Here is an 18,845-nt window from a genome sequence, read left to right as displayed (position 1 = left end):
TCCTAATACAGCTTGTATTTCTGCCGTGGTAGAGCCTGTTCTGGTCACAGTGGAGCAGCAGAGTTAATAGTGTTTATGGGACATTCTTTCCAATTGCTGTGGTCTAAACATATGTACACCAGCATTGAGTTACTTCTGCCTGGAAGTAAGCCACAAAGCTATATATAAAATACGTTTGAACTGTTGCAGTAATGTTGTTGGTATAAATAGGAGACAGGGGTAGCACCAGGGCTTCCCTTCCTTGGAGCTGATTTAGGAAGACTTCCCACTGCCCTGTCTTCAGTGGAAAAGGCTGGGGAAGGTGGCTGAAAGCAACAGCAAAATGCTATACAGCTAACCTTCAGGGAAGAACATGAAGTATGAGGTACTTGGGTCTGGAGCACTGGCTTCCTTCTTGGCAGTTGCTCAGTTCTTTTGTGGTGGAATATCTGTCAGAAAACCCACAGGGTTCAGTTTGCAGTGACAGGGTTCCCCCAGAGCCACGGAGTCTGGTTTGTGACAGTCTCTTGGTTTCTTATGACTCTAAAACTTGTTGCGTTTTCTTGAAACTCCTCCTGGCAGATGTTTCCATGCTCAAGCTATTAGACAGTATTAGTCTGGGTACTTGTGGAGCTTCTAGTTGCCTTGGTCATCATGTTGTGACATACTGTAGGATGCAGTATTTTGAAGGGACATCATTGTGTGACTTCACAGGTGTATTGGGATGCTGCTGTCATCTTTTGAATGATGTGAAGCACGCACAGGACTTCTCTCAGGTAGTGCTTGAAAGCAAAATGGCTTTGCAGTTTTTAAGTACCTTACTGGCTCTTTGTATGAGATTGTTTAGTGCAAGACTTTGCTCAGTCAGCTTGGCTGCTGTAGCAGATTGTGCCAATTTCTGTGGTTCTTTCTTTCACTAATAGATTTTTTTTTTTCTCATCCAAAAAGAAATGGAGGAAGTGACCTCTATAGAAAGAGCAGAAAGTGCCGAGAAACAGTGAGCAGCCAGTTTTAGTCTTGTCTTGTGGCTGATGTTAATTTAATCTTTAAACTCTTAAGTGCTTGTTTGTTGTTGGCTAATTTGTAAACAGATCCTTCCACGGTGCCTTTTCCTAAGTGCTTTATTGCTGGTATCAACCTGTGGTGTTCTAAAGAGAGGCAAAGTTTGAAGATAGAAATAATGTCTTTTCTTAAACAGACTGATACAATTAAAAGAAGAAAAAATCAAGATTGTGGGCATGTGAGAACATTTTCAGGGTTCAGTGCTCCATGAACAATTCTCTTCAATCATTTCTGTCTGTAGTTTCTTTCTTTTTTATTTTTTTTAAGAGTCTGAATCATCAGTTGCATTCTTACAACTCTGACAGACAGTCAGGTTCATTTCATCCAACGCCTCTTCTCTGGTTGGTGTTGGGAATCGCAGCCTGCCTTCGCTCAGGGGCCAGTTCCTGTGCAGGGGTGACACTGAAGCTTGTATCCAGCAGTTGCCCACTGCATAGAAGCTTTATAGCTATCTTTTTGCTGGAGGACATAAAATACAGTTTGAGCAGGGTTAGCATAGTGGTTCGGTACAAATGACAGTCAACACAGATGTTCTAAGTGTTCCTTTGCTGTTCAGTCTTACTGCTTGCCCTTCAAGTGTCTGTCTACTTTGTATATCTTTTGTTTAAACTGCAGAAATGTACTTGGGACTCCTAATTCAGGTCTTTCTGAGCTATACATGTCACTCAAAGTTATTTCTTACCAAGGGAGATTCTGCTAAATGCCTCTGAGTAGGTGAATGCATCTAAAACTATTGACCAGAAAATCATTTATTGGGAGCATTGACTCTTTGCTGAAGACTGGAGTTCCATAATCTATTTTTTTGTTGTTGTTCTGTTTTTTGCAGCAGCAATTTTTGCTGGGAACTAAACATGTGAAAACAGAAGTACTTTGTGAAGTGTTGAAGGAACAGGAGTTGGTTGTGCGGCTGGATCTAGATCTTTCTGAATTTCTAAACAAGGGCAGTAAAGAAATGGTGGTCATAATGCTTTGCTTTCTTGAAGTATGGCAGGAGCTAGGTGGTAACAAAAACAAAGGGGTTTTTAAGCCTGTGGATAAATATTGCTTTCTCTGAGTGGTTTTACTTCTTCAGTTCTCACATTTGGTAATTCTACCAGTTACCCATACTCCTGAGCCTAAATGTAGGCTAAAGGAGACCTGCTTTTTCAGTGTTATTTTCCTGTTTCAGGGTTTTAAGTCACTTAGATGGCAGCCTTTTCCCTTTTTGTTAAGTCACCTTTAACGAAATCCTCAAATAACTCGGCTTATGTTGATCTATTGTACCTCTCAATTACAGATTTTGTTTCCTTCAGGAAAAAAACCTGAAAAGGTTCTTGGGAAGAATCACCGGAAGAAGTGATTTCAGGGCAAAGTATGTGAAGAAGGAAAGTGGTCTGAATGAATGATTTAATGAGTTTATTTAGGATTGCTTTGTAGTTATCTTTACAACCTTTTGTCTCTCTGTGGTTTATTGTCTAGTGGTGGTTTCCTCTCTATGTGTGTGTGTGCGTAAGGGAGAGAGGCTCAGTGGTGTTTCTTGCTGCTGACTTGCAGGGGGGAGTTACTCAGGGCTTTGGGGTGCTGGATCTAGGCCATAAAACTTGCAATAAATTTTAAATGCTTGGAAAAGACTAAACCAAGTTCTGCATCTTGGATAGCAGTGCCTGTGAACAATGATTGCCTCTCCTGTAGTACCAGTTTTGTATCTCTGAAGCAGAAAGATGGTCTGGCGATGTGTACCTGAGTGAGCATGTGTGTGTTTGCCAGGGTTCGTGCCAGTGGCTGAGCAGTAGGTGCAGTGATGGGGACACTGTGTTACCCATGAAGGACTTTCCAGCTGTACTTGAACAAGAGAAGGTGGCAGCAGAGTTGTTGAGAAGACAAGGGAAATCTTGAGCTGTTCTCTTAAGTTTGTTCTCTCAATCTTTGACCCTCATTCCTGTGTATCACCTCTCCTGCAGGACATGAAATCTCCTGAGTGTTCAATATGCATGTTGACTGACAGATGCGAAGAGCTTCTTAATTCTAGAATGCACAAAGGGCAGATGATGATAAAGGCCGTTCTGTAAGAAGCTTATTCCTCAGGACAGAGGGCGGGGAGAAGTGCAGGAAGGGATTGCCAAGAGCTAGGCAGTGAGCGGTGGCTGGGGCTGGGCAGGAAGCTTGGGTGGCTCCTTCTGTATATCCTGATTGGTTTGGGGTAAAAAAGAAATCTCTCATGCTTTCCTTTGATTCATTTTTAAGTATTCTCTCAAAATACTGTCCTTAGCCTCAAGCAGGAATGAGATACAGCAATGGTACAGTATTGTCCACATAGTAGACAGCTGCTGGAATTTGTGAGGGAGGTGAGGTTATCCCAGCTCTGCTGCTAATTTGTTGCATGACCCCGATCAAGACATTTTACCTCAGTGTTTCTGTTTTTTTGCCACCTAGTCCTCTTCTATCTGGTTATAGATTGCAAGCTGTGTGTGAGTACATGTTGCTTACCTGCTGTAAGCACAGAAGGCCTTCATGCTCATTGGGACTTCTTGCAAGTACTCTGAAACAAATACGAAATAGTCCAGACAACATTTAGAGAAAGACTGAATACTAATCTCTTTACTGCCTGCTTCTTTCCATAGGGATGTTGTCTGTGTGATAAATGTTGTGTACTTGCTCTGTCCCTCCTGTTGTATTTATTCCAGTCTTAGCATCTTTTAAATTGCTGATAAGTGGGTTTTTTTAAATATAATTTAAATTGGCTTAAACCAAACCCATTTTCTAGTCCCCTGAGGTGTGAGTATGTACTTTCCCCCGTAGCATCACTGCAGTCTTAGGAGATACATGTGTAGGAGGACAAGGTGTCTAGTCCTGGAGTGGTTCAGGTGTTAGACAGGAGCCTTCAGGCACTGGGAGAGGTGAGCTCTCTGACCTCCTGTGGAGGGGACAGATACCTGCTCTGTATAAGGAATCTGGGCATGAAAAGGTGAGGCTTTTACATACAGAGAGGCTCTTTAAATCTTCCCTGGGGACTTAAATACACTACTTACAGCTGTTCCTTTCTCCGGATGACCTGTGTGGTTGCTTTCATGGCAATGAGGGCTGGTTAGGTAGGGATGAGATCTAGACACACAGTTTAGAAGTAGCAGTCGATGACTTTTAGGACAGAACTGCTTTGCAAATCAGTGGTGAAGGATAAAAATAGATTGATTTGGCATGGGGCATTACATGTGAATAAAGAAATCACAGATGAATAATGAGTGTAACCTTAGGCAGGCTGATCAGAAGGCTTTTCTTCAACCTGCATAGCTCTACCTTGTGTGCTTCTACTCTTGGACTCAAGGTTGACACCAGGTTCATACTCCAAGCCTTGTTAAACAGGGCACTTACACCAAAAAAAGCCCCAGTGAGAAGAAATGAAGAGAAGGGGATTGTAGCATGGTGAGTTTCTTGAAGCACTGAGGCGTGGCTTTCCTTCTCTGGTTCCTCTTGGCAGGGTTAACTGCGGGGACGGCTTTCTGCACCCTCTCTTTCAGTCTGTCTTCCCTGTGTCCAAGTTTAGTTTGAACATATGCGTTGTTTATAGAGTTCAGCAGGAGGTGATTTAGGATGGAACTCCTTGCTACGGCAGTTATCGGTATTAGAAACGCAGTGTTATGGCCTGTGTGTTTGACTTCTCTGGAGTCAGGAGTTATGCAGAGCTGCTGCAGTTTCATTGGAGGGGATACCCATCTCTGACACAAAGCTGTGGACTTTTAACTGTTGACTGTATTTAGGAGTGGGCCCAACTTGGGGCTGGGGCTGTGGAGAGGGAGCTTGGCAGGGCTGCAAAGAGAGCAGCCTTGCCAGCCCATGCCCTCATCCCTGTTTGGCTCTTGTTCTTGTCTCCTGCTTCTTGTGAGTGCTAAAGCCTGTGCGAAACAGAGGGGAAAGAGCCTTTCCTATCTGGGGAGTGATGATTAATGATGATGAACAGTGACCCTTATGCCGAGAGAATCGTTTGTTCCTACTTGATTTCAAACCCTTATATGAGGAACTGAAACGCTTTTTTTTTTTTTTTTTTTTTTTTTTTTTTTTTTTTTTACTACTTCTACTCACTGAACCCCTTTCTTTGCCTATATTCAGGCCCGGTGCATGGATTTGGAGAAGACCAATATATAACATTGCCAGAAAGTCAGAAGTTGCTTCCTTTGATCTCCACTGTTGGGACAGATTGATGGGGGAGCATTGCAAGTCCTCGCTTGTACCTAATCCTCTTGCAGATAGTTCTCCGTGCAGGGGAAGGTGAATTGGTTTCTTTTTCTACTATGAAGAAAAATATCACTGGACAAATTGCCTGTGTGGGAGGGCAAAAGCCCCCCCTGTGTAAAAGTCTGATATCTTGCCTGCTTTCTTTCCTTATGAAAAAGTAATGAACATCTGCAAATTGGAAAAATCTGTTCCTTGTGAAGAAGTGATCCTGCACAATTCCAGGTCCTGAGAGCTCAAGGAATGACTTCTTTGAAGCCTGCCCACACAGGATGCGTGTCTCTGCTGTGTCCCATAGGGCTCTCCTGCTTGTGGAGCTGGTCCGATTGACTCCATGTGCAGATGCTTAGGCTGGAATAAATCAGAATTGACTCTTTATGTGCCAGCAAACCTGTAGCTTGTTTGATGTCGCTTTTTCTTTTTTAAAATGTACATTCATCACATAATCTTCACAAACTTCGTTTACATCGCGAAAAGAATTCCCCACACCAAATCAAAATAGCATCACCACAACACTGACAAAGCTGGACAGTTTACACACTCCATTGTCCCTTCACCACATTTGTATCTCTGAAGCTCAGATGTTCTGAAGGTTTTGTGAAATCTAATGAAAATCTGAGTTGGGGCTGCTTTTACGTTGAGAATGATGGCTGAATAGGGAGAAGGAGGAGAAGTTGCTGCTTGCCATGTCTTTAGCCAGAGTTGATAAGGTTACATGTGCCTCTCCTCATCCCTGCAGTATTTTAGAAGAAATTGGACCTTGGTGTGGGGGTGGGGAACAGAAAATTGGGGGATCAGGCTAGCATTAAGTGAAGAAACAGAAGGTAATTATTTAATGCAGGTCACGCTGCAGAAGCTGGTAGGAAATTAACCCTCTATATATGCTCTTTTGCAGGCCACAGGGGCACTTGCAGATGTGTGCTCCTGTCAGTTCTGAGTTCCCTCACTATGGTTCCTGGTAGAGGTGCCTTTAATAGCCTCCCACCCACTTCCCCGGGGCTGTGCAACGGTATTTATGGCCTCCCTGGGACTGCCTTACTCCAGGTGCATAGAGAAGACGGCAGAGTGCAGATTCAGCACGTAGCCCCTGACAGCTGGGGCTGACGGGTCAGGAATGCAGTCCTGACAGCTGGAATCACACTGAAAGCAGCCAGCACGGTGGGGCGGCCAGGAGGGGAGAGCAGGCAGGAGAGACTGTGTGGAGAGATGGATGAACGCACGCGTGCAATGCTGTGTGCCGGCGCATGTGGAAAGACAGCCTGCAGGGACCCTGGGTTGCTCGCATTCCCTTTCTTCCACCTCTGTCCCTGTTCTGCTCCCTGTTCTCTCAACTGCCTGGGTCATGTTTAATAAATGTGTGCACACCACCCCTGTGCAACCATTGCAGTGACACCTGGCAGAGCCATTACTGCTGAGGCTCAGCATTTCCATCAGAACATCTCCCCATCCCACCTCTGCTTTTGTGCAGGTTTATAAATGTAATGTAATGATTCCCATAACTCAGGCATTCAAAACCTTTGGGCAAGTCGGTTTTTATCCTTGCCACTCATGCCAAGGTGTGTCATTCATAATTTGTGTTGTGGGAGGTTGTTCCCTGATGTTCTTTAGGTGGTTATCTTGAAATCAAATTGCCTAGAATTGGGAACTGCTTATTGCAGACTATGATGTTCTGGTCAGGTGTTTGGTTGGTTGGTTGTTTTTTGTTTTTTTTTCTAATTGGTTAGAATGTGAGGGCTTGATCAGTGGTCAAGCATAGCTCTGAATCCTTTTACCCCGTGAAAGCTGCTTCAGATTGAGCATTGACTGGAAACACCTTAAAATGTTGCAACAAGTTTGTGTGGTGCATTGCATGAAACCAGTTTGATGGTTTTGGAGTAGTTCCTAGAGGGTCAGTTAGGCAACTGGTATGAGTTTGCAATAGCGGCAGTGAGCAAGGCTTGTAAAACTTGCTGCAAGAGACGTGGAGACTTCTCTCTCAAGACAGAGATGTTCTGAGCTGCTTGTGTGTGGGAGCTTGGCTTACAACTGGTGCTTTTCCAGGTGGAGTATTTTCAGTCTCCAGGCTTGTCAAGAGAGTACTCTTTGCTAGCACTGAATGCTGTGGGCCAGAAGGCTCAGGCTGGAGAAGAGGGAGAGAATAGAAAAGCTTCTTTTAAAATAAGAATGATTAAAAAAAGATTTTAAAAGTGCATATTCTTTGTGCGCGTACAAAAACAGGGGGAGGCATTAGGTAGGTGAGGGACAGATACCAACTGTGAAGCGGAGTGGTTTTGTTGTTTGTGTGCGTTTGTAAGTTAAACATCCCCCGAAGTTAATTCCATCCACCAGTCTTCAGCCCTCCCCCTTCCAGACCAACAACAAAAACCCCAACTCCCGGAAAAACAAACAGGCAGAGGAGCCTGGGCCAAAGCCAGACCTTTGCATGTCATGCTCAAGTGCAAAATGACTATTTCACAGCTGTTGTTATAAAGCCCTGAGATGAAGGCTTTTCAGTGGAAATGCTGACAGCCCCTCAAGTACAATAGTATACTGTAATTAGTGTTCTGCGTTTAATGTGCCAAACGAAGCACAGCAGAGCTAAATGTAAAACTTCAAGCCTTTGTTTTTCTGCAGCAGTAACAGGAGATCAGACAACGTGTTCAGGTGGTGGATTAGAGCCTACAATGTGTGCGTTGGTCCCTGGAGGTTGAACGTGCTTTTTTGCAGTGGGGCTCAGGGGCAGCAGGAGGGATGTACAAACAAGGTCAGCTGTAAGATTTGCTGCTCTGTATCAAATTTCACTGATATAAGAAATAGTTTTTCTTAAATGCTGATGCTGACATGTACAGCTACGATGCATTTTCACGTATTGAATGCCAGAGTGTGTTGATAGGACTTTGCTGTGTTGCAGCATGGAAAACTCATGTGCAGCAGTGCTGAAAACTCTGGGAGCAGATAATAGGCAGAAGGATGTGAAACCCACAGTGCTATTGTAAAACTCAGGCCTGATGTTGGAGCTCCCTGTGTCAGTGTATTGCCAGGACCAAAGAGTATTGGGGTCACAAGTCGAACTGTAAAAGCATTTTTTTTTACTTTTTTTTTTTTTTTTTAGGCAAAAGAACTGATGATTATGTAGCCACTCCTCAGACAAGATGGTGACTACTTACTTGATGTGCTAGGGGAAGCTTTCCAAGGTAACCCTCATGGGTTACATATCTCCAGGATTTGTGTGTCCACTGCTTTCTCAGGAGTGCATGACTTTGCACATACATTATTAATATGACTACATTCAGGCAGGAGAGGGATGGGGGCAGCTCCATTGTGCAGTGGATGATAGATGAACTCTGATGGATGTTGTCTTTTCATGCTGACTCGATGCTGCTAGTTAATTAAATGGATTCAAACCTTAACTGTGTTATACACAGGCCCATGGGAAGGCTTTTAAAATAGAACTTGTCTGCATGTGGACATTTATTGGAGTAGCCATTCTGGAATAGAATGGAATAATTGTGCTGCAAGAACTCTCTCTGAGGTTGCTCTTGTTCATGAATAAGTTTTCACAAAGGCATGGGGAGGAAGGGGAAAGTTGAAATCAAAACTGTTGATTCAAGAATAGGATTTCCTTTTCCGTAGGGGAGCAGAGAGAGGAGAATGGGGAATAAGTTTCCAGGTGCAAAGCAGCAGGAGTTCTTATCCATGGCTTTGTTGAGCAGGGTGACCTCTTTGCTGCTGCCTGTAAATGATCTTAGATGTCAAAAAGACAGGTTGAATGTAATACATTAATGGGAAAAAAGAATGGAGAACAAAAGAGAAGGCTGTATTATTCTGCTCTGTAAACACTTGCTGTGACCACACCTTGAAAACTGTATGTAGACTTGGTGTTTCCCCTTCATCTGAGAGGGGATATAGCGGACCTGGAAGGTGGTTCACAGAAAAGCATTGGAGCTGATCAAAGATATGAAATGGCTTTCAGGAGAGCCATAAACTGAGTAAGTGAAGACTCCTATACTTGGAACACAGATGACTCGGGGTGATAGCATAGCTCCTTACAAAATCATGAGCCACCTGATGATGGTAGGTGGGGACTGACTATTCACTCTCTTCCTGTACAAGAACTAGGGCACATCAAATGAATCTAATAGAAGTGAGGTTTAAAACAAGCACTGAAAGATGGTTCTACTTGTACCAGACTGGTGAAATTCTTTGTCAAAAGATGTTGTGAATACTAAGCTTTTATAGACATGGTGGATAAGATCATAGTAGAGAACTCTACTGAAATAAGTTAAAAACTGAGAGTATCTATTTTGAGACTGGGAGATTGACAGGAGGTGAGAAAGACTCAAATTTGCTTTCTCTGCTCTTAAATTTTATCCATGCGTTTATGATACTGTTCTTCCTGATTTTTCTCATTCTCTTACGGCCGCAAATGGAAATGGGAACCAGGGCTCAATACTGGTGTTTGATCCAAGATGGCCAATCTCATGAAGTCTGGAACAGACATCTTGCTTGGTGGACATGGTTTTCCCAGGCTGTAGCCTCCTGCCTCATGCCACATGTACTGGGACATTTGGGCAACCCTGTACAGTAACACCAGTTTTCTCCCCTCAGTGGTCTTTTTGAGCATTGGAGAGTTGGATGTGTCCTCTCAAATGCTTTACTGCCTTATTTTCATGCTTAAATAAATTGTGTTTTTAGAGAATTATTGTTTTTTTGGGCCCAGAAGAAAATGTGAATAGTATTAGAAGGCAGGAAGTGAGGTGATTGAGTCAGAAAACTCTTTAATTTCTTGAGCATATGAGTATGGGGAAAAGGGGCTGAAATAATTCTGAACTCCTACCTAGTCTTTTGCTGACCTGGGGAGGGTGGTGGGGTGAGTAGCAGCATCATTCAACCTACAGCTGAAACTCTTTGGGAGATGCCTGGTGTTAAAAATAGCATTCTCTTGAATTCTCCTTTTCCTCTCTTTCTTTAAGATGAAGCCACACTGCAGAAGTCTGCTGATGGGCAGGCAGGCACAGACATGGGAGCTCCTACCCAGCAGCGGTGGCTCAGCACTGTTTTAAGTGCAGGTGTAGGGAGAGCACCTGTGAGCTCAGGTCAGGCAGGAGTGGCACTGTGACTAGGTTGCCCCCTTTGACACCAACTTTGGTGGAAATTATTACTGTACTGGGTGTGTTTACTACTGCTTTTTAACAGCATGCTGCCTAGATGTGCAGGCCACTGTTTGCCTCCTGTACCTCCTGTGTGGCTTTGCAGTGTAGGTGATCCCAAAGGGATGCAGACCATGGGAAGGAGGAGAGTGTGTGCAGGGGGGTGATGTTGGGCTAATCCTTCAGGGATTTCTGTGTTGTCCTTTTAGCACGTGGAAACAATTGCTTGTGGTAACTTCCTCAAAAAACCATAAAGAGCTCATGCAAGTACGAACCTCCCTCTGTAAGAGCTGGGAGCAGCTGGTTGTGCATCTGGTTTCCTGAAAAGATAAACAAAGCTGGTGGGTGCTGTTTTAGAGCAGCCTTTCCGAAAGGATTTTCTGTACCTCAGTGGTAAGGCAGAGGTGGCATGGCTTTGTCACAAAAGCGTGGGCTTTCCCCTTGTGCTTTGTGGACCATGCCCGGGGGAAGCAAGAGCTGCTGTTGTTGCAGACATGTCCTTTGACTTCCAGGTGGGATTGGGCTGCAGCAAGGCCCCTCTCCCTGGGAGGGCCTGACTGCCATGAATACCTGCCAGTACCTCAAGTCCTGCAATTCAGGACTCTGCTGGTCTGGTCCGGTCCTACCAGATGTGGGAACTGTCTAATGATCTTGGGATCTGATGTGGAAGGAACAGGGTAAGTGATCTGCTTAGGCACTAAAATTTCTTTACATGTTTGTGCAACTCTAAGCAGCCAAGTTTAGATTTAAGCCTGTAAAATGGGTGAATATCAGGTTTTGCAAGACAGATATAAGCTGCACAGCTGATTCTGTTTTTGATACCTAAGAATGTGTATTGAGCCTTGAAATTTGAAAAAAAGTTGACCTTAAAGAATGGAGGTGGGGTGGTTACAGGTAGCATAGTGGCAATGCAAAGCAAACTGCAGAAGCATGTTGTGTGTGGATTGATTCAATAACACTTGCAAATCACACAGAGAACCTTGACTGAAAGTGCCAAATACTATTAATAGAAGCCTTGAGATGAAGCAACAAGTGTGGATAGCCAGCTTCTTCTCTGTGCCTCTAATTTAGGCGCACAAAATGACAGGTTTAATCTTGCAGTTGTTTCCAGACTGAAATGAAGGTGGTGAGGTGGCCCATTGATTGCCTGTGAAGGTCTGAGCAAGCAGTGACATGTCTGACGACTGTGGGAAGCGAACTGGACCAACGTGGGAGGTATTGGTAACGAACACAGTGTCTCAGATCTGCAGGGGAACTCTCGAGGTCCTGTGGTTAGCTCATAGCAGACTTGGAAAGGTCTATCAGGGAATTTGTTCCTGATTGGGATGTGCTGGGAGACTTGTACGAATGGCAGTGGTTATGGCTGCGTAGGACTGGGAGTCACTTGCCACGTGACGAAGTGGGTTCCCACCTTGTAAATTGTAACTTCAAAAGTGGGGTAATGGCAGACATGTATCAACAAGTTTGCCTTTTTTTGACAAATCTTAATTCCAGATAAGGAAGTTAAAGTTGGTGTACTTCTGTCCTGATTAACTATATTTAGTAATTTCTTCATTTTAGTTGGCAAGTTGAGAGGAATCCAGTTTATACTGTGTTGTTGCCTATTGTTTTTTCCTCTCTGAAATTTTTTTCTTTCTTCTGTCAAGTTTTGTGACAACTGACTATCTCATGCCCTTATGTCACCTAGTCTGGAGGTTGGTCATGGGGATAAAGCTGTGGTATATTGTGGGCACGGTTATGGGAGTGGAGCGCACAGGTGTCGTAAGACCAAATTTTAAATTTGCGTGTACTCCTTTTCAAAGCAAGTTGGTTTTAATACTCAAGAATTATCATGTGGAGGCGTGGTAAGAGTGTCCATTGGATAGGCTCATGGGGTTGCCTTTCAGATTCTTACATTAGGAAGGTTCTGAAGGTAAGGCTAGGAGCCAAAGAGGAGGAGTCTTTTTCAGAAAGTTAGTTATGAGTCCCTGGACCCAGGTATCTGTTGCTGTGGCACTAGGTCTTTTTCTAATGGAACGAGTGATGTGTTGGAGGTCAGAAGATGCTCGCTGGCAGTAGAATAATTGGACACAAAGACTGAGCTACTCCTTTTGTGTCAAGCTACTGTATGCTGACCATAGGAGAAAGGTAGACTTTCCACCTCCTATCATTGTCACAAATAGTCTATTGGCAGATGGCATGAGGCCTCCACAGACCCTAGAGTGAGAGAGTAAGCTGGAGCAAGTGCAACCTTTTGCTGTTGATAGGGTGAGAGTGCCAATATAAGTAAGTTGGCGCTCTGGTTTGGTTTCTCTCCCTCTTAAAAGCTAGGAGGGGGCAGATTTTTCCCCACTGCAGTACAGGGTGGGTTTTGGAGGTGCAGCTGGGTTGATCTAGTTGCCAGTAAAAGGGGACAATTTTTTGCTTCCTGGCTTTGAGATCCCTGTGGCTTCCCCAGGCTAGCAAACAGAAAACAAAAACTACAGCATGGTTTTCTGCTGGTTTGGCCTGCTGGCCAGGCAGTTGCCATGCCAGTGCTGGCGCGAGGGAAGTGGTGGGGGGTGTCATTGGGCTGAGTGGGATGTGGGAGGAAGAAACTGTCCCCTCCAGAGCTGGCAGCTGTAAGATTGGTTCAGCTGTGCTGTCAGACTGCACACTGAGAGGCTCGATAGACAACTTTGAAGAGCAAAAAATGTACCTGTTTGTGAAAGCAGGTTGCTGAATTGCTGCTGAATAGCTGCACAGTCAAGGTCAAGTAGTGCCTTTTAGGATAGTTGCAATTACAACCAGCCTGAGCTAAAGCCTGTGCTGAGCAGCATAAGCATGGTGTTGCTAAATTGATGTTTGCTGACAGTGTCAAGTAATTGGTGTCTTATCTAGATGGAAGCACTTGAATGGCACGTCTCTTCCACTTCCTCCTTTGCTGTCAAGAATGCCGTTTCTATAGGAATTTAAATCTCTCTTAGTTTGATGGGTTGGGAACTGCTGATACCAGCTGGAATCTCAGCAGTAGAAGCATTGCGTCCTTCTTTCTGTGCATTTGTGAGGCTGCTTTAAAAAGAAATGTGTTTTGAAGTATTAACAAGCCTAGAAGAGTAGCTATCCTCCTAGCCTCCTGCACTCCACCCCCTCCCACCCCACCCCTCATTTTTGTTCCAACATTAAGTTGGAACAAAACTATTTCCTTTCTTTACTGGTGGATTTGTAAATACATTTTTAATTGTACTTTCTTATATTTAACATAAATCCAGTGGAGTTTTGTAAAAGCCACATTTCCAGAGATACTCATTTTACAAGGAAAGGGGCAATTTGGTGTTCTCTCATACTGTCTCAGAGTATCTGGGGTTTATTATTACTAAAAGGAAAAAAAAAAAGACAAATTGTTCCAGAGACTGGGATATGAAATCTTCCACTTTCCATGTCACTGCTTTGAAGGCAGGCCAAATTTGAACTAGCTGAAGCAAGGATGGCTCACTTTAAGTGGTGGCACGTCAGCCCTTCTTTCATGTGTTGAAGCAAGGTAGTTCTCTTTGTGGGGTTACTTCTGCCACCTTCTCTAGCAACCTGAGCCATGAGCTCAGTGAGACCTTGTTTCTTCACCCTACAGCTGAATTCCTTAGGTCTGGTAAGCTGGGTGGTCAGGGTGGCATGGGAAACCTGCCTTTTGTGCACCATGTTGGTGTAAATACAAGATGTTCATCTTCAGGGCAGCTATTAAAGATAGTAATAATTATTACATTAGTAACTTCTTATGCCGCGTCCATGCCCTTAAGGCCTTAACCAAATATAACTTAAGATGATGATGATGATTAAAAACAGAAGACTGTGACCCAGTAAAATCCTTGAGTTTGGCAGGGACAGCAGTGCTGAGGAAGAATGTATGCATCAAATATATAATAAATAAAATCAAGCTGTGCAAATGTAAAGGAAAGAGAATAATTTTGTGTCGGTCAAAACAACCCCAGGGCTGAGAACTGGTTTGTGCTCAAAGGTTGAATCCTTTCATGCCACAGACCAGATTTTCTGCCATGTAATCCCACTTCAACCTTTTGCTTTGGGGTAGTTGCTAAATTCTGATGCTTTCTCTGCCAGGGAGTGCTCCCCAAAATATTGTGTCATCTCTGTCTGTCCCTGTCCCCTCCCATTTTGTTTTTGCATTTCCCGGCTTCTTGCCACAGAAGCCTGGCTATGAATCTTTGTGTCTTCCAAGTAGCTCTTCCCAGTCGCATTTCTTTTCTTTCCTAAAAATAGTTGAGATCTTTACTCAGGGGGGGAAAGCGAGGATTTGGATTACTGTCTCCTGCATGGGTATGCGGGCTTTTGAACCCAGTCATGTAAACTATTCTGTCTCTTGAGATTCCTGGGAGGGGGGATGCCCTGGTCCACTGGATGTGGTTTCCAATTCAGGCACTGTGGGGAAAAATGGACTATTCAGTTCCTAGGAATATGAGTCTGGGACCAAGCTGAATGGAGGAGATAAAGAGAACGGGTCAACCTGGAAATGATTTTTGGGGAAAGAGCTTTGGAGAAAGTGGATTGCTACTCTTGCTGGGAGGGTGGGAATCAGTGGGCAGTAAATGTGTATTCCAGCTGCTCACCAGTACTATCTGCTGCTTGCAATCCTCTGTCTTCACAATGCTTTGCAATGCTCTGACATAGAGTAATCAACAGATTGGTAACTCCCTTCTCTGTACCCCAGCAGTTTTTACTGTGCCTATATTAAAAACTGAGTTGAGTTGCTTCTGTACCTGGGTGCTTGCCAGTGAATTCCTAGGAGCTGTGATTCTTCTCAGTGCCAGTGTGAACCAGACCATCAGCATCTGTGCATGGGTCCTTTTGAACTTCACTTGTGTTTCATGATACTTCTTGTTTTCTTTTTCATATGCACTAGGTGACTTTGGAGAAGGTGTTGGGGATAACTGTGTCGGGAGGCAGAGGATTAGCCTGCGACCCCAGAACTGGCCTCGTTGCTTATCCAGCAGGGTGAGTCACTAACCACGTTCTTCAAAGTTAAGAAAAACCAAGGAACTGATGCATCAACATAAATATTCAGGGCGTTTCCCCTATCGTCTTCTATAGGGACGCTATTTACTGTTCTTTAGTCTTTTAACATGAGAGAATGATGAGACTCAGCACTGTTAGTGTAACTGGCAAGGAAGAGGGATTGCATTTTACCTGTTAAGTTTTAACGGGAGCCCTTTTAATGGAACCCCTCTTCTTCCTCTTGCTCTAAGCTGGGAATTAAATACCTTGTGGACTCTAACTATGCTCTTTAGTGTGGTGACCTTATACGTAACTCAATGTGATTTTCCGGTCCATGAGTACCTAATAGAGCAGGTGATGCTTTCAGTGACTTTACAAAAGCCATCTTGTAGGTGCCCTGTAATTTATGACTTCTGATGTTCGTCATCCAAATGTGGAGAAAGATTTCAGCCTGGCAGCCCCTTGTGTGTGGGTCCTCTGGAGTGCAACACATTGATCAACTGCAGTCTAAGTCCAAACAGAGATACTCCTAAGGAGACTGTTGAACAGCAAAAGAGCTACTTAGAGGGAAACAGCTGAGGGCTGGAGAGGTGGCTTTGAGTTGCAGGTTTAGCAAAATCATAGCCATCTGGGGCCAGATCCTGATCTTGCTGAAGGTAGAGCTCACCCAAAGGGTACATGTCTGTGGAGGAGCAGAGCACATCAGAGTTGCTGGTCTGTGGGATGGGACTTGTCTGAAAGAACATAACCCCTGAAAAATTTTAAAGGGACTGTGAGAAATGAAGGTAAAGGTTTCATAATGGATGTCATTTTGAAAAAGCTGGGGAGGAAAAACATTCTACCCTGCCAGTGGGAGTGTAGCTGTTGAAATGGGGTATATCTATGACTTAGATGAAAATATATTATACTGTAGTGCCAATAGATTGGGAAGACAGAAGAGTGACTCTTCAGAAAAAGCCTTTGGTGCCTATTGTTTGGGAATATGTGGGGATACTCCAGCTGGCTGGGTTGCAGAAGTCCATATGAGCTTGGCTCTTCCTCTGAGTTTGTTTATTCTGCTGGTCAGCAAGCTAAAGGAGAGAAGGGCAGTATCCCCAAGTGGCGTTTCATAGACATAGTATTAAGACATGAAAGCTGGAATTAGCAGAAAGGAACTTCCACAACAATTATAGATGATGTTTTCAGGCGTACAAGAAACAGGGTAGCGGCACTTAAGTATTCTGTGGCCAAAAAGAGAGATGGAGTCAGTAAAACGGACTAGAAATTTTTGCCCATCCTGGTGGTATCGTAGTTCACAGAATCACAGAATTGTTATCACTAGGAGGAACCTCTTGAGATCATCTAGACCAACCCCCATGCTCGAAGAGGTTGCCCAGGATCATGGCCAGGCAACTTCTGAATATGTCCAAAGGTGGAGACTCTACAACCTTTCTGGGCAGCATGTTCCAGTGTTTGACTACTCTCATGGTAATAAAAAAAGAAGTGGGGTGTTTGGTTTTTTTAGTATTTCTTTTGTGTTCAAATGGAATTTCATGTGTTTTAATTTCGCCTGACTGCCTCTTTTTCTGTCAGTGGGCAGTCTGTTAAACTGCAGACAACTCGAGATCCACATCTGTGCTTGACAGCATCCTTTATACTTGAGCTCTTTGGAGCCAGGTAAATATATTCCAGTGTGTGTTGCCTCTTCCCCCAAATGACACTGAATATGTTCACACTTAGAGAGAGCAGGGAGAGAGAGAAGAAAACAAGTGCAGTAAACAGATGTTTTGGACACTTGCATAGCTATAGATAGATTTGTTTTGTTAATAGCGATGTCCTCTGATGAGCTTGTGCATGCCTAACATCTATTTAATCAAGCTTAAGGACACCTGGGGATTCTTTCAGGTAATTAAAAGGTTATGTGGTTCCTTAGGGCTTTACAGGGGAATTCCTGTTCTTACTTGCTCGTGGTAGCATCTCATGGCCTGGGCAGGAAATCTATGGAGTATCTCAGGTGTCTGTTGTAATAGTTTAATGGCCTGTATGACCTGCTGCTTTTGTGCCCCGGCTGGCCTGTGTTGTGATGCTGTTGTGATTTTCTGCAGTCAGGACTAACTAGCATTAGTTTAGGAGTCAAAACATGAGAGGGGTACTGGTGTAGACCTTCCTAAGTTGATGCAACTTCAGTTTGTCGTTGTGTTTTTTTTTTTTCCCCAGTGAATTTGTCTTGATTTTCAAGAATCCTGGCATTTCTGGTACATTGGCTTTATTTTGTTTATTTTTGTTTCTGTTTCTTTGAATTTACTTGACGCAGAAGCTTCTTACATGAGGCTGATGTAGCAGACTGGGTATGGCTCATGCACAGTTGGTTCATGACCTGTCCATACAATTTAGTCATCTTCAACTGTGCTCCAGGTATTCCAGTGATTTCCTCAGCCCTCTGTTCATGTACTGAGGTTTTGCAATCCTGACATGCAGATGCTTTGCTCCTCCAGTCTGTCCTACTCCTAAAAGCCGAATTTATGTAACAACTCTGTGTTTTCCTAAGAACACTTTCAACATACCTAGATTAATTTGGTTGAGATCAAAACAGTTGCCCCAGGCATCCTGACTTCATCCATACCAGGCATACGATCAACTATGTGAATGAGACTTCTGCATGAGAATCTGTGGTGTTCTTTGAGCAGAATCTTAACTCTGTTCTCTGGTTTGCCTAAAATAATTTAAAAAAAAACACAATACAATTGCTTTTCTGAATTTTTTCTTTCCTGGAGTTTTTGAATCTCCCAAGAAGTGTCTGAATCTCCTGAAAGAAGCAGTTCACAATGCACCCCAAGCTCATTTGAACTCCACAGTGGTGCCAAAGAACTGACTGTTAGATTATTATTTCTTATTCTTCTCACTGGCTTTTGAGCCTTTTATCCTTTCTTTTCTATGACCCTAATGAGACTTTCTCTCTGGCAGTGTGTGACAGCAGCTTTGCTGACCCTGATGCTGTTTTGGTGGGGATGCTTGTGTTACAGGAGGCTTTTTCTTCATGTCTGCCATAAAGGCTAAATGCATCAAGTGCTGCAGATATTCTAGGCACCACTTTCATATAAGGCTGTTGTCTTGGGAGATAAGACAACATAGGAGAGAAAATTACATCCTCTCTGAAAGTCTTAGATTGGCTGCCTGCACTTTCCTGTTCTTACCTTGGCAGTGAAATACACTGGAAGTTGCTTAATTTGATCTCTGTTAGGGTTATATGCAGTGAGTAACAAAGTTAATTTTGTGGGAGGAGTGAGTGGGATGGAAATGTACTGATTTTTTTACTTCTTGTGGCAGGACTGGTGCTCTGTCCTCTTTTTTCTTTCAGATTTTTTTTTCCCCCTTTGCTTTTTCCTTGCCCTTCTCTCATTTTGTTTTATTGGTGATTTTTTTTTAGTAGCTAGTTGAGGTTGTGTTTCCTAGAAACAAGAAGGGAAACAAAGCTAAGAAAATCCTCTGGGGATGACTAGCTTAAAAAAGGGGAAAAAGAAAAAGGGG

At 43.7% G+C, this 18,845-nt stretch overlaps 1 protein-coding gene across 8 annotated transcripts in view; it reads left to right on the top strand.

The window, feature by feature from the left end:
• MAPKBP1 (mitogen-activated protein kinase binding protein 1) overlaps window positions 1-18,845 on the top strand; it is a 105,076-nt gene that overhangs the window by 16,905 nt on the left and 69,326 nt on the right. For all 8 annotated transcript variants that reach the window (XR_003398519.1, XM_026849855.1, XM_026849854.1 and 5 more), the window contains exon 3: window positions 15,247-15,338. Coding sequence is in view for 7 of the 8 variants with exons in the window: in XM_026849855.1 (XP_026705656.1) it covers window positions 15,247-15,338 (92 nt within the window). In the remaining variant the exon portion in view is untranslated. The remainder of the gene's footprint in view (window positions 1-15,246; window positions 15,339-18,845) is intronic.

The sequence above is a fragment of the Athene cunicularia genome, assembly GCF_003259725.1.
Source record: "Athene cunicularia isolate RWA chromosome 5 unlocalized genomic scaffold, athCun1 chr5_part1, whole genome shotgun sequence".
In the NCBI taxonomy this organism is placed as follows: domain Eukaryota; kingdom Metazoa; phylum Chordata; class Aves; order Strigiformes; family Strigidae; genus Athene; species Athene cunicularia.
Note: the sequence above shows the minus strand (reverse complement) of the source record. Positions and strands in the feature narration are given on the sequence as shown.